The 27508-nt window shown below is 35.4% G+C and overlaps 1 protein-coding gene across 1 annotated transcript; it reads right to left on the reverse strand.

The window, feature by feature from the left end:
• Positions 1-27433, reverse strand: KIF14 (kinesin family member 14). The gene is made up of 30 exons (XM_061465141.1): positions 27390-27433; positions 24458-25639; positions 23853-24107; positions 22260-22347; positions 20840-20938; positions 19354-19406; positions 18978-19008; positions 18522-18629; positions 17322-17438; positions 16547-16665; positions 16063-16235; positions 15574-15721; positions 15407-15470; positions 15071-15255; positions 14219-14321; positions 13833-13990; positions 12463-12610; positions 11564-11716; positions 10803-10929; positions 10078-10171; positions 8859-8997; positions 6724-6824; positions 5797-5891; positions 4833-5054; positions 4518-4702; positions 3781-3939; positions 3108-3227; positions 1380-1454; positions 641-776; positions 1-502 (listed from the first exon to the last, which is right to left on the reverse strand). Exons 2-30 carry the CDS (start codon positions 25549-25551, stop codon positions 114-116), a joined length of 4938 nt encoding a protein of 1645 aa, XP_061321125.1. The 5' UTR covers positions 25552-25639; positions 27390-27433; the 3' UTR covers positions 1-113.
• Positions 27434-27508: the final 75 nt, after the last annotated feature.

Below are 27508 nucleotides of genomic sequence, written 5' to 3' on the forward strand. Positions count from 1 at the left end.
TTTACTTTCATACCATTTAATAATATTACCAATAAATTTTAGGTTTTTGTGGTATATTGCTTTCCCTTCAAATAAAAGTTAAGAGTTCCCCTGCATTTCTTGATAATAGTATTTTATACCCACTGTATCCTACCAGGTGAAAGCTCTGCAGAAAAGGGAGGTGAAGACTGAAGCTTCTGTGTGTATTTTGGAATCACTTTCTGTTTCCAAGCAAATTCAACTTCATCTGTTACAACCGGTATTCCTTGAGTCTCAGTTTCATTACGAAGAGTCTGAGATTTCAGTAATAACTGTCCTTGTTCAAGTTCAAAATTTATAATAAGGGAATCAACTAGAGAGTCCAATTCATCCAAGTTCATAAAAGGCATATTTTTTTCCTGGATGGGATTGTTTACAGAAGAAGATGACAAGGCAAATAAATGGAAATAGTTGTTAAAATACCCAGCTATGACACAGATATTTTCTGCAAAGCTCCGAAGAGGGCTTGTGTTTCTGTACGACCCTATGAAAAACAAAAGCAAGAAGATTCAAATGCAACATTTTGTAAAGACAGACCAAGTAAGCCCTCCTTCCCTCTTGCTTCACAGTTTCCTGTGATCCACAGGTTACTATAAAAACAGGTAATAACCAAGCAAAATACCTTGTAAGACAGAAGAAACAATTTGACAGACTTCAGCTAAGCACTGCTCCAATTCCAAATATTTTGCAGCGATGTTAGTGCTTTTCTTTATTTCCTGATATAGAGATTCTTCTGGTAATTGAGAGTCTATTTCTTTCTTTATTAAAAAGAATAATTTAAATAGAATCAAATACATGGAAGTATATTAACTAGTAAACATGCCTATTATGGACTGAGTCATGTAAAACAGGCCAATACTGAAACACAAGATGTAAGCAATGCCAAATCACAAAGCCTAAGATAGATTTGAAGAGAAGTACAAGTTGGGGGGGGGGGGGGGGAGGCAAACAGAACAGTAAAATCCAGAAAAGGTTTGGCTAATTTTTGCTTTAAAAGTTAATCTATTTTAGGAGGCAGGTTAAATAATCTATCCTGGCTTTTAATTCAAAATACCAATAGTTATGGCCATAAATTATTGCATTAGTTATAATTAGACTATTAGGCTGCTTATGCTGAGCACAAGGAGAAAAATAAGATACTAGTATCTCCATAAATACTTTATGTAAAATTAAAATCTAATAGTTTTTAGTGGAAATGAAGTAGCCATAAAAGTTAGCATCCCATTCATTCACAAGACTGAGACAGGAAGTGTTAACACGCAATTGTAAAAGCTAGCTTCAAATCCTCCTCTTTATTACACACATCCCTTAAATTTAAACCTCAAACTCAAAGCATGTATTTTGTGAAAAATTTATCTTACCTTTCCACAATAAGAGAGGTTATTTTCAAGGAATCTGGCTATTGCTACAACATTATCCTTTATTTGATTTTGAATCTGCAAAGAGACTTCATATTATATTGTATGTATTTGTATATATTATATATTTTAGAAAGCCAACAATGAACATTGGCATGCTAATGAGAAAAATGCTCAAAGGCAGAAGTCATGTTTTCTGCAACATAACATGCAATTTTTCAAAAAATCTTAACTTTATCTGCAAGGTTTTAAGTAACACCTTAATAAGGGAGGATCCAACAAACAAATTTAAGTGTTCACTAAAGAAAGATCATCCTGTAATTTTTGTATCGCTGTCATTCTAAAAGTCACGGGTAATCTCCTGGTTAACACTCTGGTGTTGTCTCCCAGCTTCGCATTAGTTTCACCCATGACAAGAATACACAGGAATCATACAGACACATAGGAATCCGCTGAAAGTGAACAGCATTATCTGGAAAACAGACTGCTCGGTTCTTTTTGCTGGAAAAATGAAGCATTTGGGAGTTAAGCAGATAGGTACATAAAAAATTTTAGACAGTTTCACTATTATCTATGGGATTAAGAATAACAACAAGTAAAAACTAGATTAAGAAGTTTACTTGAAGCAAGCAATTTATCACTCCTCTTGAACAGATTTGAACCTTTTATCCCAGGTCATTTATTACAGATTTTTGAGTAGTAAATTCTTAGAAATAAATATTTTATATATCCCAACTCATTAAGGAGATTTTCTTATTGCTCACAGTTCTGCAAGTTTTTCAGCTTACAACTAAATTGAGGTCTTGCTATGAGATAAGAGATTTCCATTGATATAATTGCATTTCATATTACAAAAAATTTGCAAGGTGACAGGAACAACTCATTAATAGAACATAAATCATTTGCTGCAACCTTCCTATGAAGTGTTGCAAAGAAATTGCTCAAATGAAAACTCCACTGCTGCTTATCAGCCTGGAAAGTATTTGAAGGTCAGTTTTGATTTCAGTGAAACACACAAAATCAAGCAGGAAATTTCTAGCTTCTGCAGTATTAAATAGCTACTTTAGTCAACTGTTTTCCCTCTAAAGTCCCCAATTCATGGAAGTGCTTCTTTGTACCCTGAGCATTAAGCACATGGCAAGACAAGCTCTGAAAAGGTAACACTGAACTACTTTAATATTTAGATAGCATGCTGTTTAGGACTAGGACTATAAAAACAATGTATGACAAAACGAAGTCTTCAAGCTTTCTAATAATACTTCTGACAACAGTGAGTGTAGTAATAGCAGAGGTGATTACTATTATCAATATAACAACTTTCAGGATCATAGATCTTTACTACATGTTAAATATTCAATCTTTTTGCAAGGCAAACTTAACAGCAGCATACAGAGCAAAAGGCCCACTTGCTCCTTTGTGCCAGTTTTCATATTCTCCCTCTCCTTCATGGTAACACTGTGAAATGATATAAATGTCCTGCAATGCACATATAAACCACTCTAGATAAAATACACTTACTTAAACATTCGGTCTACATATGGTGAAAGGCAAACACTAAAAATTTCAAGATCCTAGTTAATAGTCCAACTTACCACACATCTCAAACCCCTGTTACTAATCATAACTCTATTCCTACTATAAAATTTCTAGACAAAATTACTGAAAAATAACAGGACATGATCAAGTGCCTCTAAGATATAGCAGTAGTTTTTAATCTTACTTTCACCTCACCTCATTTTGTGGATATTGTTTCACAAGTTCTTTCTGCACCATTCTTGCTTTTTCCTGTACAGTACCAATGAGAAACTCCAGCCCTGAGCATACGCCATGGTAAACAGCGGGTACAAAGTCCTTTTAAAATAAGGGTTCAAAACATAATGATTGAAGGAACTGATGTGGCCTTGAATCAAAATAAATTTCTGCAGTGGGCTAGAAACGTAATTGTGAGCAAACCATTCAGTGATGGTCTGTTCAGTTACATCTCATTCTTTGACCACAAGGGCTCAGCACTTTTGTTCTCCTTTTCCTAACTCTCTTCAGATTTCTGAAAATCCATTGTGGTACTTAATCACAGATTACTGAAATAATCATTGAATTTCTGTGAATTAAGTAGACTCATACAATCTCAGTGCAGATACAATCCTGAAAGCATAGTATTTATTTTTCTTTGTGGAAGTTAAACAGCTTTAAAGTGCATTTTTTTTAAGTAAAAATTATTTCAAGGGTATTAACACACACCCATTTTCACAATAAAAATGAAGTATTAGATAAACTCTAAAAACAAGTCAGTTTATCAAATTGTTATATGTAACAATGCATTTCTGAACACAGTTACTGAAAATAAATGTGATACCAACATTAAAATTACTATTCTAATCATTACTTCTAATAAACAATTTTTCACCTGTAGACTGGTTGCAGCAATGTTGTTCTCTTCAGAAAATGAAATATCAGCTCTTGTGACTACTGCCAAGTGTCCTATGTATTTCATTGTTTGTTTTACTGTTTGGTTTACTTTGCTGAGTGCTTCTGTTACCATTGAGGATATATCTGAAGAACATCCCTGAGAAATAAAGGCATATCATTCACTGAAGCTAGCAGGCATCTCTAGTCAAAGGGCAGTTTTTGTAACACAAGAGTTCATAACACACAATAGCTTGAGACATTTTCAGCTTTCTATCTTCCTACTTCCAATGGTTTCTCTACCACAGCTAAAAGATCATACCTTGCAACCAGAGAAGAAAGGTATCAGAATACTACACAGTTAAAAAAAAAATTCACTCTTCATAAAGCTGCACCATGAACAAGAGTAATATTTACTGAACACTACTTTATTAACAGTAGCACTTCACAATATAAACTAGCATTTGCTCTTGCTACTCCATGTTTTATTGTCCCCTGTTACGATTAAGAACCTATGGTATTATCAGAGCCTGTGGCACAGAAAGGTCTGTATTGCTTTAAACTAGTGTATTGGAAGTACTGGTTTAGCCAGCAGAAACACAGCCTTTGCTGTTCGTCTTCCTTAAGGGTGTCCATTTGTCATTGCATACTTTGGACTTCTGAGTGTTTTTAGCAAGTCTGTAATTAACACTGCATAGGACTTTTCAACACACAGATGAATCCCTTAATATACTTTACCTGCAACAGTAGCTGTAAATAACCTCCCAAGTTCTTTACTTCCTGTTTTATTTCTTCATCAACTTTTGTAGGTCCAGGCCACTTTTGGATATTGTTAAGCCAAAGTTTGGTAAGAATCACAAGCTGGTCAAAAGCAGAGATAATTCTGATGCTGTAGGACTGAGCAGCATGATCAAGAGAGAAAACTACAAGAGAAAAAGAGATCTATCAGAAGGTTTCCCTTTGCAAGTGAATTCTGATAGACAAAGATAAGAACATACATCCGAAAGACAAGTCATTAGTGATGCTTAAACTGTTATGAAAAATCAAACTTACAGTTCTCTTGACATTCTTCATCTTGCTGTTCATAGGCTTTTGAAATGGCAGATGCTCCAGAGAAAATGACAAACAAATTAGTCAGGACATTATCTGCTATGCTCTTTCCTCCTTCATGATTCTGTTCCAGTAAATCTAAAGCTGAATTTATAGATTCCCTGCAAATTCCAGGAAGAAAAGATTCACAAAAGCTTGGGCACATGCTGGACTTGTTCTGTAAACCTGTATGATGTAAAAGCAAAACATCCATAAACACATTCTTGCATTATGACTGAGCAGTCCATGTGTCTTTGTGCGAGTATTTTATACTGCTTCTTCTGCAACGTTCAACTACAAGACAGTAAGTCAGAAAACATGTGGCTACAACGTTCTAAATAGTTTCTAGATTCACTTAGTACAAAAGACTAATTCCATAGTGAAAATCTTTAACATTAATCCACCTGTTCCAACAATCATACCTACAGAGAGACAGAAAATAACTGAATGCATCAAAATATTTGGAAGACTGAAGCATCTAGTATTTCAGAAAAAAAAAAAATATAAAACCTGACAAAAAGCTTGGGGTAGCCTCAGTAGTTGAATGAATAGCAACAACTCAAGCAGTCTCCAAATTATGACACTAGAATTCAGCCTCTGGCAATTTGATGCATGGACTGTCATCTTTCTTCAGTTAACACACACATTTAAGTGGAGTAATGTTTTAAGCAAATTGCTTAAGTAAGGGTCATCAGTGCTTGTCAGGAAGTTTTTGCCCTAAGAAAGGATAATAAAAAAAGTACAAAAATCTTCTGACAACAGCTTGGCATTATAAACTGTCCTTATAAACAGGACATTTTTTATTTTCTTTCCCAAACCACACTTACTTTTTTTAAAAACGACCACTAGAAGTGCATAAATTTTACACATGCAGTAGTTTCAAGTTCTCAGTATTAAATGAGAAGTGTTCTTATCATATAGCAAGTACCTGATGTATAGGAAGTCTGCATATTCTGAATTGGTTGTAATTTTATCTCAGACAAACATCCAGAAATTCTCCTGTTTTTCATGAAACTTCTACTTCTAGGAAAGGATGATAAAGTGAAAACATAAAAATAACAACCACAATTTACTCCTTAAAAACAATGCTTTCATATGACAGAAGTTTGAAGAAAACATTAAACTCTGATAATAACTGGATAAATGGTTAGAAAGCCTTACACGTGTTTTGTCAAAATATACTTATGGGTTTGGAAAAACTTTTGCTCCTATTATTTCTTGTCCATGAGGAAAGATAGGAGAACGACTGAATAGAAGAACTCATCACTTGGCACAGTGTATGTGCTAAGTAAGGACAGGAACAGATGTCCAAGTGCCTATTTAAAACTGCTTGTGTTACTAATTAATTAGGTGTGTATTTGTAACCTTAACCTATGGATCCTGTGCAGGTTAATTAAAAGTTCTGTGCTACAGACAAATGTATCCATTTTTAAGACAGCTTTATGAAATAATTGAGAACAGCCTTTAATTACCTCCAGCTGGTTGTCAATGGTCATACATAAAATCCTCTGGCACTGATCAGACATACACTGCATATATACTATGTCCAACCTCAGAAACATTGCTGTTTAATATGCCAAAAATCTCTAGTGGGTGGTGAGCAATGTTTGGTGCATACTAACACATTTCCTCAGTGAAGCCAGTGAAGCACAGTAAAATAACACATTTAATTTAAACTTTCCCCCTCCTCCTTTACATATACATGAATTCTCATTAATTGATAAGTTTCACATTTTGATGAAGTAAAATAAGAATTAATAAAAGACTATGGTAGTGGCACAGAAACATGTTTAGACAGTTAAGCAAGTTAATTTTTGCTTTAAGTGTAGATGAAGGAGCTGCAAGTTAGTATCACCTTCTTCTGGAAAGAGAGGAAACAGAGGCATCTGAAAGGTCAGGTTCCCACTCATCAGCAGGGTCATAAAATACATCAGCAGCTTTATTCCTGTCATTACTCTGAGAAATATAAAGGAAACACAGGGGAATAAGAGGGTTAAACCAAAATAGAGTAATAATAAGGCATTTAACATATGAATGAAGACAGTATGTTCTATTATCAGTAGTTTTAATGTTTTTTTTCTTAGGATATATGAAACATAGGAGATAACTGATCGCCAACCACCTTGAGGTGCAAGAGCTTAAAAACAAACTAAAAAAAGGTAAACATTTAATGAAGTCACCCGGTTATCCAGCACCTGATATATAGGAACAAAAGTACAAAATGTTTCCACAGCTGTCTCCACCACATGACAGATATATTAAAACCCTGGCATCATAATTTAGAGTTTTCATTTATTTTTATAACTGGATTTGTGTGCAGGTTTTAGCAATGAATATGGCAACACTGTCCTTTCACTGGAAACACTTGCCTCTTACAAAGTTTTATCATAAAGCAGAGTTTCCTCGTTTTTTTTTCTGGCTTTTCTTTGACATTTTTCTTTTTGGATATAATACTGAAAATTTATTTATTTCAGATATATACTCATAGATAGTTATTCTTTCAAATAAAACTAATTCTTTGGTGACATGCTACTACCTCTACAATAGAAAATAAAGCATTCTGAAGCATAAAATGACTGTATTTTTCTCTATCACCTTGAATACTCCAACAGTTGAGATCTCCTCTTCTGCCAGATCGTGACTTAAGTTTGGAGACAGTAAGCATCCAAACATTTATTTATATACTATTTGAAGCAATTTGTATTAATTTTTCAATATTGTTCCAGACTAAACAGGTATCAGAATGAAAAGAATTTTATTATCTGGATAATCACAAATTCAAGCAGAGAATAAATTTAGACAAGCTGTTCTCAGTCTAAAACTAGTTTTAAATGTTTATTTCTCATTTGTGTTTCAATCAAAAAGACTCTACACTAGTATAGCATAAAATACAAGATCATTATGGTTCTACAAGGTTTCTTTTGATCCCTCCTTCATGTTAACCCATCTCCAGGAATCTTCTTTCATTATTTCACTGTAGTCTAAAACAACTTTCAATTCATATGGCAGAAACAAAAGCACCCACCATGTTCACCCCTGGAAACTGGAAAATCCCAGAATACTCTATCCCCACTAAAAAAGTACTTTTAAGGGCCACCAGACCAGAGATTCCACCCTCCCAAGTAGTTCTTAGGCCTCTTTGCTGTTCAACTCAGGGAAAAAAATTGCAATGGAATAAAATGAAAACACCGTCTGTTCACATGGAGTCAATAAAGATAAACTTACAACATTTCTTTCTCAGAAATAGAAAATAAAATACTATTCTCCCAACAAGAGCTGATATTGTAATCTTATCTGTATTCAATAATTTGCCACCATTGGCTACTTTTATGTAATTAAAAAGACTTTACCTGATGGTTATGGGGTTTTTTGTGGATACACAATCAGGTGTTGGCACTGCTCACAGTTCTCCCTCTCTTCTATTCTATATCCCCCTCTTTGATACAAAAGCTAGTATGATATGCAACAATTTACTGCACATTTAGAGAGATGCAATACAAAAATACCCATTTTGTCTGATTAAAATCAATGGAATTAGGAAAAGGGATTAATGGGCACATTAATTGTCAGTTTATTAAACAAAAACTGATAAAAAACGCCTTTAAAAGCACCCATTGAAGAACCTAAAGCAAAGATGAAAGCAAGCAGCAGCAAACATATATACCAGAGCCAAAGAAAAATAGATAGAATGTATCAAGGAAAATTCAAGTGATAGCTTTAAAAGGTCATGTTTTCCTCTAGAACAGATAATTAAACAAAAGAACCACAAAGCAGTTCTTGTTTCACTACTTCTCCCTCTGCACACAAAATTACCTGAATAAAATCACTAGTTTCTACTGTCTTCTTTCTGTGTGATTAACAAGTGCGTGTACAAGTATTTAACAAAAAATAATCATGCGTCCTGGTGTTTAACATCACATAAAACAAAAAATTAAGATTTTCCTCCTGAATAGATTAGTACAATCTTATTTTTGACAAAGTATTACTGACCTCATATAGTTCCTTCATTGCTGCTAGTTTGCATTCAAACTTCTCTAGGCTCCAGAAAGTTGCTATTCCCAGTCTGATGTTACGAACCTGCACCTGAACAGAAGATGCTGCTCCTGTTTTATCATCAATTTTGTCGTGCCTAGGAATTTGAGAAAATAAATAAAATTAAATAAATTAAAAAAACACATACAAAAAAAAGGGAAAAAAACAGCAAAAAAGAAATCCATTATTCATTGAAAAAATAAACAAGGTACTTGTAGGCAGGATTATACAGAGAACAAAAATGTCATTACACAGAAATTGCTTGACACATCATGTATCTCACAAGGCAAATATTAGTGTAGCCATTAAACTTATTTTTATATAAAGGAAAAAAGTAATCCCTGCATTCAGAGATAAAAGTAGATACTAACATACAATCTCCTGGCTGAAGAAACTCAGAACCAAATATATGCTACAGAATTCTACTGGCAGAGTTCTTGTTGAAGGATAAGACATCTGAAAAACCACAGGAATATATACACCTGCTAGGAAGTCCTCCAAGCTCACTTACGTTTACTGCAGCATTTTTTTTTTTTTTTTTTTTAAATGATACAGAGTTTCCTCTTCACTGATGTATCTCTGCTCACACTAAGAACATCTGACCAATATACAGGTTCACTTCTAGAATGCTCTTGAGTTACAACTACCAAGTAGCATGGCATAGCAAGAGATCTGTGGAGTGAAACAACTGGTCCCAAACACTCAATATCTGCTATAATATATCCTATAATGTTTAGGATCTGAGTTTTTGAACTACCTTTGTTGCAGTCCTGTGAACCAAACACCTCCCTGAGCTGTCACTTATTCCCTGGTTTAGTTTTGCCCAAAAAGAAAATAGGTGTTTTAGGACCACTTCAATATGTGAACCAAAGCAAGATGGACATGAGCATCAGAAGATTCACCTCCAAAGCGCATTCAATCCGAAATTAATTGTCTGTAGACATACATTTAAAGCCTTGATCTAAAATTCAGATTTGAAGCTCACATTTCAAACTAACAAGGCTGAACTACACACTCACCTAAAACCATTTTGGAAAAGTGATTTATCATGTTCAGCCTAACATAAGAGCTAAAATATAAACAAACAGCTCACTGCACATGCAGAATCTACCACCAATTATGTATGCATAAATATATATTTTATATAAACCCCCTTATAAATAACTGAGATACTCACCTATAGAAAACAGTGGTTTTCCCTAATTGATTACTAATGGTGTTGGCCTCTTCGATCATCACAGATAGCTTCAGAGAATTCCAGTTAAGTGGAACTAATAAAGATTATAGCACATAATGATTAAGTGGATCAAACAACATGATGCAACAAACAACTTCAGGTTTAAAAAAAAAAAGGGGAGGGGGAGGGAATTAAGGGAGGCGAAAAACAAAACCACAATCAAAATCCTTGAATAAAATTTAGTCAACAACAGTTCTGTGAATTCCCAATACACTGGGAAAAATGACCCTCCTGACCAAGATAACCCTCTATAAAAGGTCAGGTAAAGGGTATTCCAGAGATTGAGGCATAACACCAGACACTGTACATTATCCTGAGGTAGGAAACTAAACAGAATCAGTTCTGCTACTCCAGTTTCCCCCATGAGTTAATGCCTAACCAGTTCAGCTAGATGGGGGTAGGAATTTTTGGTAATCAGGTTAAATACAGGCTACGTGAATATCCACCTAACTACCCTTAGCATGTTTTAAACAGATATTTTAGCACAGTCTTTTTGTTCTTATGAACAAAAAGGATCATTAAAGCCAAAAGGCTCTTCCCCTTCAGGATCATTAGAGAAGTGCTAGTGGAAGAGAAAAAGCTCTTGGATCTGCATCCCCTAAATCCAAGCCTACCAAGCAAGGGAGAAGTCAGCACTGCCTTTCCAACATTAGGTATACACATACCAGTCATAGTTTTATTCCCACTTTCATAATTCTTCTGAAGACTCTGTATTTCTTCAGCGATCTTCTGCTTCTCAGCTTCCAAGGCTTCAAGTATCTTTGCATGATGAATAGTATGATCTTCTAGAGCCTAAGGGAGAGAGTGGAATAAAAAAAAAAAACAAACAAAAACTTAACTACACACACCAAAACCCCCTAAAACACTTAATGCTGTTTGCTGAAGCAAAATTATTTGTTGCTGTATTTTTAAAATTCCCAGAACAGCATAAAACTTATATTGGACATCTGCTGTATCAATACCCTTCATATTCAAACTGTGACAATCTTCTGGTTTTGCTTAGATATTGTTATGCTTCAAAAAAATTACTGAAATTAAAAAGAAATTCCTTTTTAAAAATTTAGTCATAGTTGTTGCAGCAGTCATATATATAAACACCAGCCATTACTTACATTAATGCCTGAAGGCATGACTTTTGGTACAGGCAATTGTCATTAAAGTTTGCTGGATTTACAAAACCATCCACGTCATATAATAAATGAGGTCAGCATTAATTTATCCCTGAATTCAATGCAATATCACACTCTGAGTGTGAACAAAACATCTGTTCTGTTGCACAAAATCACATAAAAAATATTTCAGAAGCAATTAAATTAAAATAAAACAAAAAGCACACCAACAAACAATCAAAGCACCAATCCACAAACCAACCACAGTTTATTACCTTTTTTGTTTGTTTTTTTTTTGTTGCCTTTTTTAAAGTTACCTGCTTGGTAGCTAATGTCTCCATTTCTAAACGCTTCTTATTGAAGCGTAGTTCCAGCTCAAGATTCTGCTTTGCCTTCTCTAACTCCTGTATTTTAGTCTCAGCTTTTTGGTTATTCTGTTCTTGGATTTGCTTCTTAAGAGATTCTTCTCTCTAATACAAAAAAAAGGACAGAAAAGTGGAGGATTACCACTTCTACAGCTTTCCTAACCCATCCCCTTGGCAGATATTAAGGTTTATTTTCACATTTACACATTTAAAACATGCAGTCCCTGGGGACTACTGAGCCCAGAGTCAGCAACGAAAGGTTATGCCTCAGTTCACAAGCATTGTATTATGTCTTCTATAGCACACTTAAGAAATACACTACTCCATCATTATTACTTGGTTTGCCATGATGTACTATTCAATATTTACTTATGCATATTGTAAAGTTGTTCAAAAGGCTTACAACAAAACAGCATGCAAACTTGGAGGGGGGGGAAAGCCATGTTAACTAAAATACTGTAGTCATTGAAAACTCTCAAGAGTAAGTTATATTTTGTAGGGATTTTTCTTACATATACCCTGATCAAATGCACACTGGATTAACATTTTAGTTCATGACTAATCCTATAAACCAAAATTCCTAGAATAATTCTGTAGGGAATACCTATTTACAACTTCTTGTGTTAAAGTAATACTGATATTTTATTTTATTTTTTGTTTGGTTTGTGGGGTTTTTTTGTTTGTTTTGTTTTTTTTTTTTTTACAAAAAATGGGGCTTAGCATTCCCTAAGACACTGTTAAGCAAGGCAAAAGAACAACAAAAAAAATACCCAACCAAATAGAAACCTCATACTACAGCTTCTGGTTTATTTTATTGATATGTTTTATATAACAATGCAATGGCAACTTACCACCTCTGCCTCCAGTGATTTTATTTTGCTTTCATAAGCTTCTTTTTGTGAGGTCAGTTCTTTTTGAACCATCTCTTTCGCAATCTGGACACTTTGCATCATTTCTTCCTTGGCTTTGAGTCGTGCCTCTTCAATTTCCGATTCAAGCCTACAAGTATCACAGAATGCTGGCTTTAACCTTATATAGGCTGCATAGAGAGAAATGTCTTCTATCATGACAGGAGCATCCAATTTAACAGTAAAAATAAAAATATGAGGGTTTGTTGATTTTGCTGGGGTTTCATTTTATTATGTCATATTATTTTATTATTTTTACTTTACACTTTAGTATTTTTCACCTCCTAGGGAAAATGTAGACACTGGTAAAGATGCAAAACATAACAGAATTTTAAAGTCCACTCAATTTCCGTATTTATTTTATTATGTACTGTGGAGACAGTGTTCTCACGGGAGAATGCATAATTAGTACATAAACTCTGGATAATCCTGAAAGATACAGCAAGGCCATAAGCGGCCCAAAGAAGCTTAAGCAAGCAAGATAACAAGAAGCTGGAATTCACTGAGTTAATGAGAACTGTGGACTGTTGGCAAGCTTTTGAGGTCAAGTTCTCACACCTGTGCTTAACCAATTATATGTTAGTCACTAAGGGTCTTCAAGACATGTATCCAATCATAATATGCCAAATAACTGTAAGTGCATGTAAGAAATAGTATATAAGGAGTTAAGGCTTTGTAATAAATTTGGCAATCGCTTGATTGTCTCTGCGTTGTCCGTGACTCCCGTGTCAACAATGTACCTCTCAAAATTAAGATCTCAGTAGAAATTCACTAAACCACATTAAGATGAAGGCAAGTAAAATTTAAAGTCAATGAGTCTTGCAGGTTAATAACTTCCAGGAGCAAAGCAAGTGCAAATAACACTTTTCTGTCTCCCAGATTCTCCACCACCACAGAAGACTAGGTTTGTAACTTCGGATTCTTCTCATTTTTGTAAGGCATTTGCTTTTGAGGCTTTACATCTCTCTAAAACATCAAAAGTTAATTTCATACTCATTATGTGCTTGGAAAGAAAGGTAACTGAAGAGATACGTTACTCTGAGAGCCTCTGGACCTCAGCATTTCTTTAATAGTGGTCTATATTCTTGACAACTGGACTAGATTGTGCTGATCATAACTTAGAGGTACCTTCATTTAAGCTAAGTCTGGGAGTTGCATTTCAGTTAAAAATGGAGTTAACAATAAGCTTGAAATTTTCCAACTTCCCTTATTGAGAAATAATTTATAATCTCAAGTTTCCTATTTTTTAAATGTATTTCAAGGTTGCATTAACAACTGAGCTTATTTTCAGAACAAGAAGGTAAGATACTTACTGGGCTCTCTGTGCAATAAGCAGTTCGTTCTTTGCAAATTCAAAATCTTTTGGACCATCATGTAAAAATGTCCCACAAGAGGACGTTTTACCTTTCTGAACTTCTACTGGATGATTAAACCTGAAATAATGGTCTCCCCCAAGGATCACTCGATCACCCTATGGGGAAAGAGGGAAGTGGGGGAGGAAAAAGTTGGTTCTATAACTTTTATATTTATAAGCAAATTTACTGTGCTTAAAAGATAGCAGGTGGGGCTAGAAATTCAAGAGATAAGTATTTACAGTTTCAGAGCCTTCTAAGAAAACCTGCAGTCTGAAGTTGCAATATTAACAAAGCAAAAAAAATTCACACATGCACATATTAATATTACCAAATCAATTACTTACATGATGCAGAACTGTTGGGTTTAAAATGCATTTTCCATTTACATATGTCTTCGCTTCTCCCAGTGGAATAATGCTCACTTTGCCAACAGTATTTTTTATAACACTGAAAACAAGAAACAATTGCGGTATCAGTAGCTCATAACTGCAAATGAGGTTTCTTAATAGACTAAAATTCATGCTTTAAATAGTGTCCTTGCTCTGTCAGGTGTGGATTGCCTTCATACTCTTTAGTTACAACACACGAAAATAACAAGCAACAACCTACATTTTAGAAGAGACTTGATATTTAAATCTAAAAAGAATCCACTTCTGAAAAGTTACTACAGTATGCTGTCATCCAAGCATTTCTTTGATAATGCTTAATTTCCCAACAAACCCACATCTTTCATGGTTTTACTAACTGATTAATTAAGTTTCTTAGAGCACTTTGTCTAGACTCAATTGCATGGAATGCACTTTAAACACTATTTCTACAATATGGCCAAACTGCTCTCTATTTTTAGTTTTAATAAGAACTTTCAAGGCATTTCACTTTTCCACTGAATATAATAGAGTTACCATATAGCATCATTTGCTCAGGTCCTTCTCCAGCATTTCTGAACTAGAAAATTCTCTCCATGAATGAATGAAATGAAAAGAGAAACCAAACTACCTTGGTTAACAGATTTCTAGAGGGAACAGGATGAAATTACTTTGAATCACTGAACAGTACAAAGATTATCCCTAAATAGTATTTTCAGTGTCAGAAAACCAAATCTTGTTACTGCCAGAAGAAAGAGTGACTCCAAAAGAAAGGAAAAGGTGAGGAGAAATATTTCCTGTTTTCACTTCAAGTGTAAGAACACTACATACCAATGGTCATCAGCAATAAGCACTCCAGAAAGCTGGATATCATGTTTTGAATTTGGTGTATGCCTTCCAACTGTAGTTTCTCCTTCCTTGATCATGTACAACAGCACCTCAGAAAGCTGAGGATCTTCACTGAGATTGACAAGGTTTGGTAAATTATTGTCCATTTTGAATGCAATTACTGCTTTCTAAATAAAAAGAGAGCTCTGTATAAAAAAACCACAATCTACTTCATACATTGAAATATCTATATTGATTTTTTAATAAAGTCACAGTTAAAAGGCTGGCCTAAAGAAAACAAATCTTACAACTACTCTAATTCTTCTGCAAGGTTCATACCTGCAATTCTTTTGCATCTTCCAATTTCCTTTTTTCTGCTTGTTCAAATTTTTCTTTCCAGGCCCTTAATATATTAAGGCAAAACCAACACAATATATTATGAGAAAAGTTATAACATATAAGCTTTACTATTTCTATTTGAATTAAGACATTAATGACTGCCTGACCTCTGCATTTCTGCCATGTCCTTCTCCTGCTGGTGCAATTTTACCCTCAAAGATGTTATTTCCTGCAAATAACGTCTGTATTTTTCCGGATCAGTCTTCAGAGCACTCCTCTGAGCTGCCTTCAGTTTTTCAATTTCAGCTTTCAATTCTCCATAAGACAAACCAGACAAGCAATACATAAAAAATACAATCAAAACACAGTTTACACATTTCAGTCCAATACTAGAAAATTCACCTTATTCAATTAAAAATTAAATGCCTTTTGCCAATCCAGGTTCTTAAGTATAGCCTCAGATACGGTCTGGACTTTGGGGGGGGGACACACAACCTCACAAAGAAGAGTAATATTAAACGGAAGATTAATGTTGACCTAGTTGACAAGCAGGCAGTCAACACAATAAACTATTAGTAGTAACAAGTCTGATGGAACATTAAGTTGAATACACAGGCAAATTAAAAACCCTTAAAGACTGCAGATGCTAACCTCACCTTTGATTAGCTTGGCATTCACATCTTCATTTACTTTAGCAGTGTTGATAATTGAACAAGCCTGTTTTGCATAGCGAAGAGTGCTGAGGGTTTCTTCTGTACTGCTAGCAGCTGGACTCACTGTGGCAATCATAGTGGTTTGTGAATTTCCACCAAGACTTTCCTTTAACAACCTTAATTTGACAGGAGAGTAGAAGTCAATCTCCAGCCCTCACATTGAAAGAAAAATTAAGTTTACCATTCTGAAGAGATTAAATACAAGGGTCTTGCTACTTATTTAAGAGTGATTGTTAGCTTACTTAAAATACAAACCAAGGTCCTGAATGTTCTTTATCTAATACAAGAGGCTAGTTTCTACCCTCCACAGGTCACTTGAGAGAGAAAGGGAGGTAAGGAGGGGAAGAGAGTCCTCCAGATTAGAAAAGGAATTCACTGTCTGAGAAAGTATTTACTTCTATGTAAAGAAATTTTGAAGCATACCTACCAAGTAAGGACAGATTCCCGGTAAGGAATGAAAGCTTTCTTTCCATTTTGAGACTGTTTAGAGAGGGCAGAAATAACCTTTCCAAGGGTTAATAGTGATTTATTGATACTCACACCCTCCTACACAAAACAAAAATAAAAATATTTGTATTTTCTTGTGTGATGTTATTGATTGTACTGTTGATTTAATTGTGCTTATTCAATGCAGTAACGTACAGCTGTATCACATTAATTGTCACCACTGATTAAAAAAACAACAGTAAGTTGAAAGAGCAGCCTAGAAGCTCACTCTCATTTGGAAAGAGCAAAGACCCTGGCTTTAAAATACACAATGTCAAAACACATAAAACTGACAAAGGCAGCTTGAAAGAAACTCTCTTATTAGAAACGCTATTTACTTAAATCCCCCCCACAAAAAAAGGGGCAAGCCCCAACTCCATGGGAGTTCAAATCTGAGGCATAAATCTTATTCAGGATTTGAAAAATCACGCAAATAGTTTTCCTCATTCCTTCTAATGGATCATTAGGCCTACATAGGATACGGAGCGCTGTCCTACGCTAAACCTAGCCTGCCATACTGCATAGTCAAAACAGCTTGTTAGCACCATCCATCCTCACTAGCAAAATGCTATGCAATACTTATAAAAAGATACGTAGGCCTTATGCTTATAACTACAGTTCCTGCCCAAAAATCCTAGTAGGTGAAGTTACATTGAAGTTTAGGGGCATTCTTTAGAGTCAGTTTCTTTTTCCACAGATTTCCCATCTTCATTTACCTTCAGCCTTTCTCCACTGGTCTGAGCTGTTAAGCAGCATTCACTTCCAGCCAGATCAATTAGATTTATGTGACTGGTAAGCCTACGATCACACTGCTCTTCATCCACAAATTCCACCTGGAAAAAAAGACCTGTTTACATTCAGACCAAAATAACAAGAATGACAAGAAGCAGAAATCTAACAAGCTGTTCACTTTAAAAACATGAAGAAATTGACACTCTCATTTACTTTTTTGACAGGATACCTTCTTGTACATGCCTCGAAGGAGACTAAGTTCAGACTTCTTAACCACAGTATCAACTGTTTGCAGTTGAATAACTGTATAAGCATAAACCGCAAACATAATAGATTACCAAACCACGCGTTTGATTGTTGCAGCTATCTAATAACCATGGAAATCATTAAGCTCTTACTTACTTAAACCAAGGAAAATCAGCTAAGCAGTCAGTGGAAAAAAAATCTCAGGACTATTTCTAATAGGGAAAAAATAATCTAGTGGGGAGAATGGTGTGGGGAAGAAGGAAGGAGACTATTAGGATATTGGACTGAAAAATTAAGCCAACCAAGAACAATAATACTCAAACCAAAAGTTATTTGTGAATGGAGAAAACTGACTGTAGACTTCTGAGGAGCTCTACCTATTTCACTTCTGTTTTCAGGCTAATCTCACTAAGTCAGGTTTTGTTTCTTACACATCTGTAAATCAGATTTGAAATTTTAGTCCCTATATCCTGGAGGCACATAGGTGAGAAATTCATCCTGAAGTCAAGGAAATATTTACTTGGTGAATTGTGTTGAAATTCAGGAGAAACTGCACCTCTTATCATTGTCCCAGTTCATCACCTGTAGAAATTCATCACAGCTCTCCAGCTTGCATAGGCCAACCTTCTTAGAAGCATAAGTGTGTTGACAGCAGTTAGACCTCAATTTGGATTCTAGTTACATCTCAAAAATCACTCTGAAGCTTAGAACTACTCCTAGATCTGCCAGAGGACATATTTTTATTGCTGCTATAAATCTATGTACCACATAGACATCAGAATCTACTCAAAGCACAACAAATAAGTTTTCTTGTGTAGAAAGCCATGTTCAAATGCCTTGTGCTTTACTTGTCTTCAAGTATATTTTCACAACAATTTTCTAGGCAGCACACAAAACTTTTTACACAATTTGAAGAGATATCTAACACCCAGCAATACCTTGGTTTGTGTCATGACAAGGGTGAAGACAGAATGAGATCTAGAGCTCTTGTCATTCATTGCTGTAGCAGCTGTTGCTCTCTGCTTATTTCCTAGTTCAAGCCAACTCTATAAAAGATAAAAGTAAGGATGGGAAACCAAAACCATTTTTGGACAGTTAACTGAAGATTAAAATGTTTCCAAGTTTAATTAACACAAATGATGACTCTATAAGGGAGGAAATTAAATTTTAGAGGTAACCATGTGAAGAGTGACACTTGCCTGTATGCATCTATTTAGCTCCGTTATATAGGACTAGTCCTCATTATCCTTTCACAAAATCAGCTGAAATATCATAGTCTACTGGGCAGTCTGTAAAGCATTTTCTTCCCATCCATGGAATTTAGTTTTCAGCAGTGAAGGAAGGCGTAAAGTATAAATATTTACATACACTTTTAGTAACCAAATAAATCTTACCTTGATATCAGAGTAAGAACTGACAACATTCCTAAGGTAGGGGAAAAAGAAAAGTTTGGATTCAGACTGTTGTCTTCCTAGTTTTTCCTGCTGCCTGAGTTCTGAAACATTTCCCCAGTTACAGACAAAATACAAATATACCATGAAAGCTCCAGTTGTCTTAATACTTCCATACACTTATTTCACTAAAGCATTACACGAAAGGAAATAAGTTGAGCTAGGCATGGGCATGTGTTTTTCTAAAACTACACGATACTAAAATCTTGCCTAATTTACCAGTGAGTGCACAAGCTTTCACAGAGTTTAAGATAATAATTAGCACACTTTTTCAGGATTACACTATACATCTATTAAAATAAGAACAGATAAGACTTACACTGTCAGGCCTTCCACGTATGGTCCCAATACAGGATGTTCTCTTACACGAAGCTGGTGAGAGTAATTTTTAAAGAAAAATTCTTAGACTTGCATTAGTTAGACCTACCATTCAGGAATACCTTAAAATTAAGAGAAAGTCTGTCTATATCCCTAGTATGACATTTATCATCAATAAAACTTAGCATGAATCATCTGTAACAACATTTTCATGAGAATACCTACAACTGATTTTTTAGAGCTGCCCAAGTAATCACAGCACACTGCCCCATGCCACTGCTCACAGAGCCAACTGCCAGAACAGGTACCTTAGGTAAGGTATTCACATAAGAAAATAAAAGTATTTTCTGCAACCTAAATCTATTATGTGCTTTAGTTAAATACCTTACCTTAAAATCACTGACAAACTCCAATGAAAGCACTCCTAGTATAAACAAGACAGTGTAGTCTTTATCTCTATGTAACAAGTCCACATAAGTATCAAGTTTAGGATAAAAGACTTTTCAACAAGAAGCTGAACGTAGTATACCTTCTTTATCATAAGCTAATACTCATAGTTTACGAACAAGTGGCCAGTATAGTGGTCAATAGTTCAAAGAACAGAAAGTACTTATTTTAATAAATTAAATAAATTCCTTCCCTACTTCCCCAACTTAACGTAAATTTCTTTAATTTATGGTTTTGCATATTCTAATACATAACCATTAAAAACTAGCTAAACTAGTTTAACTTGTGATCCTTCACTAGTTAAGCAGGGCACTGATTTCTTGTCCCCAAGCTTCTTAGGAAACAACAATCCAACAGGTGCTAATCCCTTGCATGATAGCTTTCTGCAGCTATGCAAAAAAATTTCCCTTTGCAAGTATTAACATTGTTTCATGAAAGGACTATGCAATTACACCAGTAGAGTCAGTGGCAAACAGGCTTCCCAGTACATAAACAATACACAGATATTTTCATAAAGTGAATGGACATTTCAATAGGACTGAGAAGACTGATGGATCAAATACAACTAGGCAAATACTCCCCCTCCTCCCCCCCCCCCACCACACACACCCTTGGAAGCGTCCTGACACTGTCATTCTCCCATCTTAGAACTCCATCTAAATTACAAGATTATAACAAATTATATTGCACAGAAGGTTCTTAATATAATCTGGAGACTTATATAAATAATATTCTAAGAGTTTTTATAAAAGCTGATAAGATCATCTGCATTTTGGAAGATGTTAACAGTCTTGAGAGGTTCTACTGGATCATTTTGTTTGTATTTCAGCAGGTGGTGTGGGTTTTTTTTTGCTTAGCATTTCTGAAGTGCCAAGCATTTTGCTTGAAGTCATATAGTAAGATTTTTTTACTTGCATCCATTATTCACAACAACTTATGTTCTTCAATAACATGACACTTGTCATTTACACTCTTTTGTGTACAGAACAGATGCCACTGCTTCGAGATTATGCATATACTTTTTTCTGTGACCAACTCACCGGTTCTTTCTTCTGTCCACTTTCAGCTTTAAATACAAGCAAATCATGAATTTTCTCATTGTATACTTCAAAAAAGCTCATTTCAAGATGATACAAAACCTAATAAGATAAATTGTAAGAGTTATTAATATAGGCCACAAAATATTTCCATCCTCCTTTATTTCAAACATTAACCTAGATTACCAGATCCTGCTATTCACTGTTACATGCATTTGTACTGAAGGGACTTTCCAGGAAAAATCATATCATAAAATCATAGATTAGTCTGGGTTGGAAAGGACCTTTAGAAGTTCACCTCGTCCAAACCCCAAGAATATAATTGACTGGAATTCCATCCACAGCCATTCCCAGATAATAGCTATCAAGAAAAAAAAAAAAAAAGTATATACATAGACCTCAGAAGTTTCAGTGTTGGGATTTTAGTACCCAAAAATACAGTTTTGTTTGCACCTGCACTAGTCTCATTCATGAGGAAAATTTGAACCTTGATCTACACACAGCAATTAATGAAAACAAAAAAAACTTTTCATGAAAACACATCTCCTTTCTCTGAAGGTTTTATTTTCTTTTTTAAATAAAATTTTCTTTTTTAGGAGACAAGGGAGATGGCAACAAAAAACCTAACAGAAGTCAGAAATACAAGATTCAAGACAATTTGCAGCCACAAACCCACTTATTCACAGTGCATAAGCAAAGGAATAACATGCATACCTAGCAGCTCTGTATTTTTTAGAAGTTATATTCTATCCAAACTCAGTAATAAATAACCTTAGATTTCTCAGATTTAATGAGGGTTATATTGTTTCTGCTCCAATTAACTGATGTAGTAATAGTCAAGTTAGAAAATCATAACTGGAGACACAATTACCTTTAACTAATAATTTTTTTATTTTATTTTTTTTTTTAACTACTCATTTCATGTCTTAAGAGAAAAAGACCCAAAAAAGAAAATGTGGGTATGCTGGGGTTTGTTTGGGGGAATTCTTTTTCTCTGCATGTTTGCCAATACCTGTAAGGACTGACTTGCAGTGAAAATGTTTAAAATAAATTTATGTATTTTGAGTTCTATCATATATGCCTTCACTGAAAGTATGGAACCCCCTAGGATTTCCTTTTACCTTTCCTTACATAAATCTTACCCTATAAGGCATGCTGTATAGTCTGTGGACACATGAAAAATATCATGCCCATATTTCTTTCTTATGTTATTGTCATTAAGGAAGCAAAACCACGTTAACCGTCACTATTTACGGAAGCCTGCTAACCAGATCTAGCAAAAATAAGATCTGAATCAGCAAAAGCATCCATACATTTATAAATGGATCCAGCACTAAGGTATAAAATGAAAAAATTAAACAGGTATCAAAATACTGAAATGCATCAGTTTCCTCATAATTCAAAGTAAGCATAAGCATATCACCTGTTGCTTGTCCATTTGTGCTATTTCAGTGAAAAGATCTTCACAAAGCCTTGGAATTATTCCTCGGTCTTTATCAAATCCCATCATCCTGTAGTTACAAAAAAATGCAAGTTCTGTTTTGTAATTCTCTATAGCTATTTTTAATATTAATTGTATAACTCTGAAGTTGAAATGCCATATCCTTCTAAGCCACAGAGGTAATCAGCAATGGAAATAAACCTAACCTATGCTGCTGCTTATTTGAGTGGGAAATTGGAGACGATTATGTCCAGAGGTCTTTCACAATTCATCCGTTGAAAAATGGGTCGAAAATTCTAAGTAAAATGAAAACTCTACTGCAACTGAAGAGTAAGTTGTACTATAAACAGTAAACCTATAGACACCTGATGTCCTAATAACATGCATGCATTTTATATGCTCTGCACACTGACAGTGTACCAACCTAAGCCTCTCTCTACCTCTGAAGTAGTTTTTCCCCCCCATGTAGTTCTGCCACTGCAGAACACCAGAGTACTGGACTAATACAGCTAGCTGACAGATTGACACAGCTACACAACATAGTTATGAGCAGAAATTTGTTGGGTACACTTGACCTGACGATACACTTATTACTGATGTTCATTTTAGCCTTCTTTGAAATACAAAGGGGATGAAGGCAAGTAATTGTTTACCTGAAGGTGGAAGGGAAAACCAAAGAAATAAGCAAACCAACTTACAAACAGAATAACAATTGCAATACTGAGCATATCTCTCTTATGGCAAGGTAAATAAACATTTTAAGTAAAAACTGAGTTCCCACTTAAAAAGGAAAACTGTCTCTGTGTAAGTTCTATATTTATTATAAATTAAGTAGAAACATCAAAATATTGCATAGAAAAATTTCTGACCCTTAACTACATATCTATAATTCTATAATACCCTATGGGAATTATTTCTGGTCATTAACTATGTATTTATAAGTCTATAGTACATCATGGGAATTATAAAGCTAATAGAACTGATTATAATAGACTCTTGTGTGGAAACAAACCAGTTCACTAGGCTTTCTATTGAAAATTATACAAAAGATATATAAAGCTGGCTATAAACCCTTGAAATGTTGCTTGACTGGAATTTTTTTGTGTAAAGATTAGATTTCAAATAAGTGATGCAACAAACAGATTTATTTATTTAAAGTTCTGAAACAGTCAGAACCATAATTTGAATGATCTCCTAAAGGTCTCATCCAAAAAACACAGTATACTTTAGAACATGTCACTTCATGCACAAAATAACCAACAGTGGTAAACAATAGCACTGGCAGACTCCAAGAAGCTCTCAGCATTTATAAAGGTTTTTCTTGACTAAAGTCTCTACAAAGAGCTTTTATTTTCTTCACTATAACTAGAAAAAGGTCAGCGTTAGACACATAAAAATATTCTATATCTTTGTCTTACTTCTAAATATTGTTTTAGTAATCTCTGGTTTCAAATATGTAAAATAATTTTAGACAATTCAGTAACAATTAAGTCTATTCCATATAACCTCTTCTTGTCATTTCATGTTGCACAATTGACTCCTAAAGAATTTTAACAACTATTATTAGAAACTTACGTGTATGATTTTCCAGAACCAGTCTGCCCATAAGCAAAAAGACAGGCATTATAGCCCTCAAATGCTCTCTTCAGGAGTGGCACTGCCAAAGTTCTATAAATTGTTGCTTGGCTTGCAAAATTAGGATGACACTTGTCAAAAGACCAGAAAGAGAAGTCATAACTAAAGCTGTAAGCTTGGTTTGTGGCTGGATTTCGTACAGACGTCTCTGACCCATTCATGGAGATTACAGGGAGTGAGTTTTCATTTTTCTCGCTGAATGGGAGGAAAAAAATTAAAAATTGAAAAACATAAGCTACATGCTTTAAGTTCGTCATTGCAATCAATTCCCAATGGAAGATAAAAAGTTTGGTAATCATATAAAAACAAAAACAAGCAAACAAAAAACAAAACCCACACCTACTTGGTGAACATATAAAGCATTCAAGTTCAATATACTTCATCTAGTGAATACATAACAAATAGCCCCAAACACCTATAAAATGAATTTAACCTCTTAATAAAATCTTGGGTCTATGATTAAACAACTCAAAACACACAAAGCAGGAATTAACATATGCTATAAAAGTTACCATTACCATCAGAAATAAATCCAGGATACAAACCTGTTTTTGAAAGGCCGTACACGCACAGCTACAATCACTTTGCTGTTTTCCACTTTGAAAACATCTTTCTCTGTGCTACTGCTGTCAGCAAGAGCTTCCATGTTCTCTTTTGGTTTTAAACTTCCAGTGATAGGAGAGCTGGTGACACTAGTTTTAGTTTTGGCTAAAATTCTAAGATTAGGTTTTTGCTTATTTGAAGCTGACAATGATGGCTGGTCCTGAGAAGCGTTGTTCTTTGGTGCAAGCTCAAATATTTCTGTTGAACTTTTTGTTGGCGTCCTCAGTCTTTCTAAAGTGTTATGCTTTATCATCAAATGTGGTAAACTTTGCTTTCCAGTACCATTTTCATTCAGTTGCTCTCCTGACAGCTTATTCGTATATTTTGAGGTAACTAATTGCTCTGATTTAGCAACTTCATTTGGAAACTTTGTGTCAGCAGCGTTTGTCCTGTATTTTAAACACATGCAACTGTCATTTTCACACAGACCATCAGCAAAGCCAAAGGAAACCTTGCTGTTCAGGTTACACTGCAACTTCATATCTGACTGACCCTCAACTAACTTAAAGCTTGGTTTAACATCGTAGGTATCATTAGGATTAATCTCTGGCATAAATGCAATCTTGTCATTTCTTTGTGCAGCAAAGTTATTTTCTATTCCAGGCATAGTACTTCGAGTAATTTTAGTCTTCTCTATGGAGTCAGTCCTCACACGCCTCTGCAGAGTAAGTCTTTTCTCCATTTGTATATTTTGCATGCCCTGTGCTGTGTTTGCATGCAACTGTTCACTACCGGACACTGCTTTTTTGCTTGCTCCAGTTCTCCTCTGAAGCATTAATCTGCCTTCAGGTTTAAAGGCTGCTGATGCATCACACACTTTTTTACAGGCTGAAATCACATAGGTCCTATTTACTTCCCCCGTCTTATTCTGAGAACATGAAAGTAGACTTCCCTTTTCTTCCCCCGATTCATTTGATTGCAGTTGCTGCCCAGACACTCTGCTGCTGGTAAAGGTATTCTGTGAAGAAGCCTTCTGCAAAGCGGTAGTATGCCGTACCTCAGAGGGGCTTCTTGCAGGAACTGTGTAAATAGGCATTTTGTCCACCAGCAAGTTACTGTTAGGTTTTTCAAATGTACAACACTTTTCCTAAAAGATTATTTCTAGTTGCATCTTCTTAAGCAATCTGGGGAGATAAAGGAAAAATTGTTATGATGCTCATACCCAGTGCAACTTCTGTTTTGGAGCTCTTTACATATATTGCAATAAATACATATTCCAAACATTAATAACAGTTAGTAGCCTATTTCACCTCCAGTACTTTAAAAATCATTAATATTTGAATGACTGCTTCTACCAAAAATAGGCTATTTGATTCCATTTATTGAGTTCTATTTGTGCCAGAAAATAAACCAAACATTATGAAGCACCAGCTGGTACAAAGAACAATCTAAGTACTTAGCAACAAAGATCAACATGGACGTTTCTTTAAAATGATCTACAATGATGCCCAAAGAAAGCAAATTCAAGATTGTGCCTTCATTCACTCACAATTATTTATGCTCTTTGTGTTTCACATCTAAGAGACTCCATTAGAACAAAAGTAACATTGAGTAGGAAATCTGTGAACACAGAAAGTGGGTTTGGGTTGGGTTTTTTTGAGGATTTTATAACGTAAATCCCACTATCAGAACAGGACAGTTAGAAAAGACAACTATTAAAACATGTTTGCACATGATTTTAATTCACTATAGTACATAGATGCATAGCAAAAAGATAGCCTACAGGACAGAAAAAGAAGATGGTAAAATGTATCCTGGGTCCTTTCTACATACAAGTATTTAGAAAGGTGCATATACCCAACCTGTATAAAAAAGCATGTTTTCACTGTTTCATATGCATCATAGTTATTGGGTTGTTACAGGTTTGACATCAGTACCTACTGCAAACTTGCGAGCTTCAATTAATTTGCTATTACAAGGCAGTAAGTCACCTGTCTCAGATCCTTCAAAAACTTCATCTATCATTAAGAACTGCAAATGTTCAGGGGACAAAAGAAAAGGGAAAAGGAAAGGGAAGAAAGATGAAAGCAAGTGCTACAGAAGCAACCATTTAACCATTGCTCAGACAGCAGGTTTTTTTAATACTGCACTTTTGAGTTACAGCTTTCAGAGTCCTCTCAGAATTTATGCAGTTACATTCACTTCTACGTGTCATGACTGCCCAAAGCCTTCCTAGGTCAAAATTTGTGAGGAAAATTATTGCTCAATAAGTCAGATACAGAAAACTCTGTAAAACACGCATTTTGCGGTTCCGTCTAGCAGTCAGTAAATAAACATGGTTGTAAGCCGTGAATTGCGTTAGTGTTTCCTGAAAGTCCGTATTTCCCCTTCAAAGGAAAAGGAACTCTACTGAAATACCTAGCGTAAGGACAGAAGTTCACACACCCTTTTCTATAGCTGTGCTTGCAAATATACACAACGCTTTTCTTAATCTCCCACTAAGACCGCCTGCATTCTAAAATAAGGTTCAAGACTTGTTAAAAGTACGCTCATTAATCATTTTCAATCATGACAAATAACAAGTAAGGATGAAATCGAAGTGTTCAGAGCTGGGTGAAAGCGCAGGGGAACTCTACAGCTTGACTATCCTTCAGCAAACCCAGCCTCTTCAGCAGAGCTCCCATCAGACGGGGAATACGCCTTACTGACCAGTTTTAGGACCGCCCAGCCGAAGCAGCCCCTCAGTCCTGCCGGCCCCTCCCGCGCCCCTAGGGGAAAGCGAGAAGAAAGCAGCGGCTGACTGAGGGAGCCAGGGGCTACCGGCACCTCAGTTCTGCGGCTCCCAGAAGAGCCCGCCCGCGGGATGCCCGAGGGTAGCGCACCCCGGGCCCTGGAGGGAACCCCCGCCCCTCACCTCACCTCACCTCACCTCACCTCACTGCAACCTCACCTCACGCACCGGTCTCGCTCCGTAACGAACACGCCATCTCGTGCCCCGTTTGAATGCGCCGGGCCCGCGGGGATTGGCTCCTGCAGGGAGTTGCGTCAGAAAG

This window comes from Pezoporus flaviventris, unplaced genomic scaffold (genome assembly GCF_033815535.1).
Source record: "Pezoporus flaviventris isolate CSIRO_AGI_PZ_B2104156 unplaced genomic scaffold, CSIRO_AGI_Pfla_v1 ptg000040l, whole genome shotgun sequence".
In the NCBI taxonomy this organism is placed as follows: Eukaryota; Metazoa; Chordata; class Aves; order Psittaciformes; family Psittacidae; genus Pezoporus; species Pezoporus flaviventris.

Coding starts and splice junctions, on each gene's coding strand:
- KIF14 (XM_061465141.1), bottom strand. CDS start 25,551: ATGCCTATTTACACAGTTCCTGCAAGAAGCCCCTCTGAGGTACGGCAT. Junction 19,009..19,353: donor TACGTGGAAGGCCTGACAGT/GTAAGTCTTATC, acceptor CCCCTACCTTAG/GAATGTTGTCAGTTCTTACT. Junction 12,611..13,832: donor CTTATTGCACAGAGAGCCCA/GTAAGTATCTTA, acceptor TGATACTTGTAG/GCTTGAATCGGAAATTGAAG.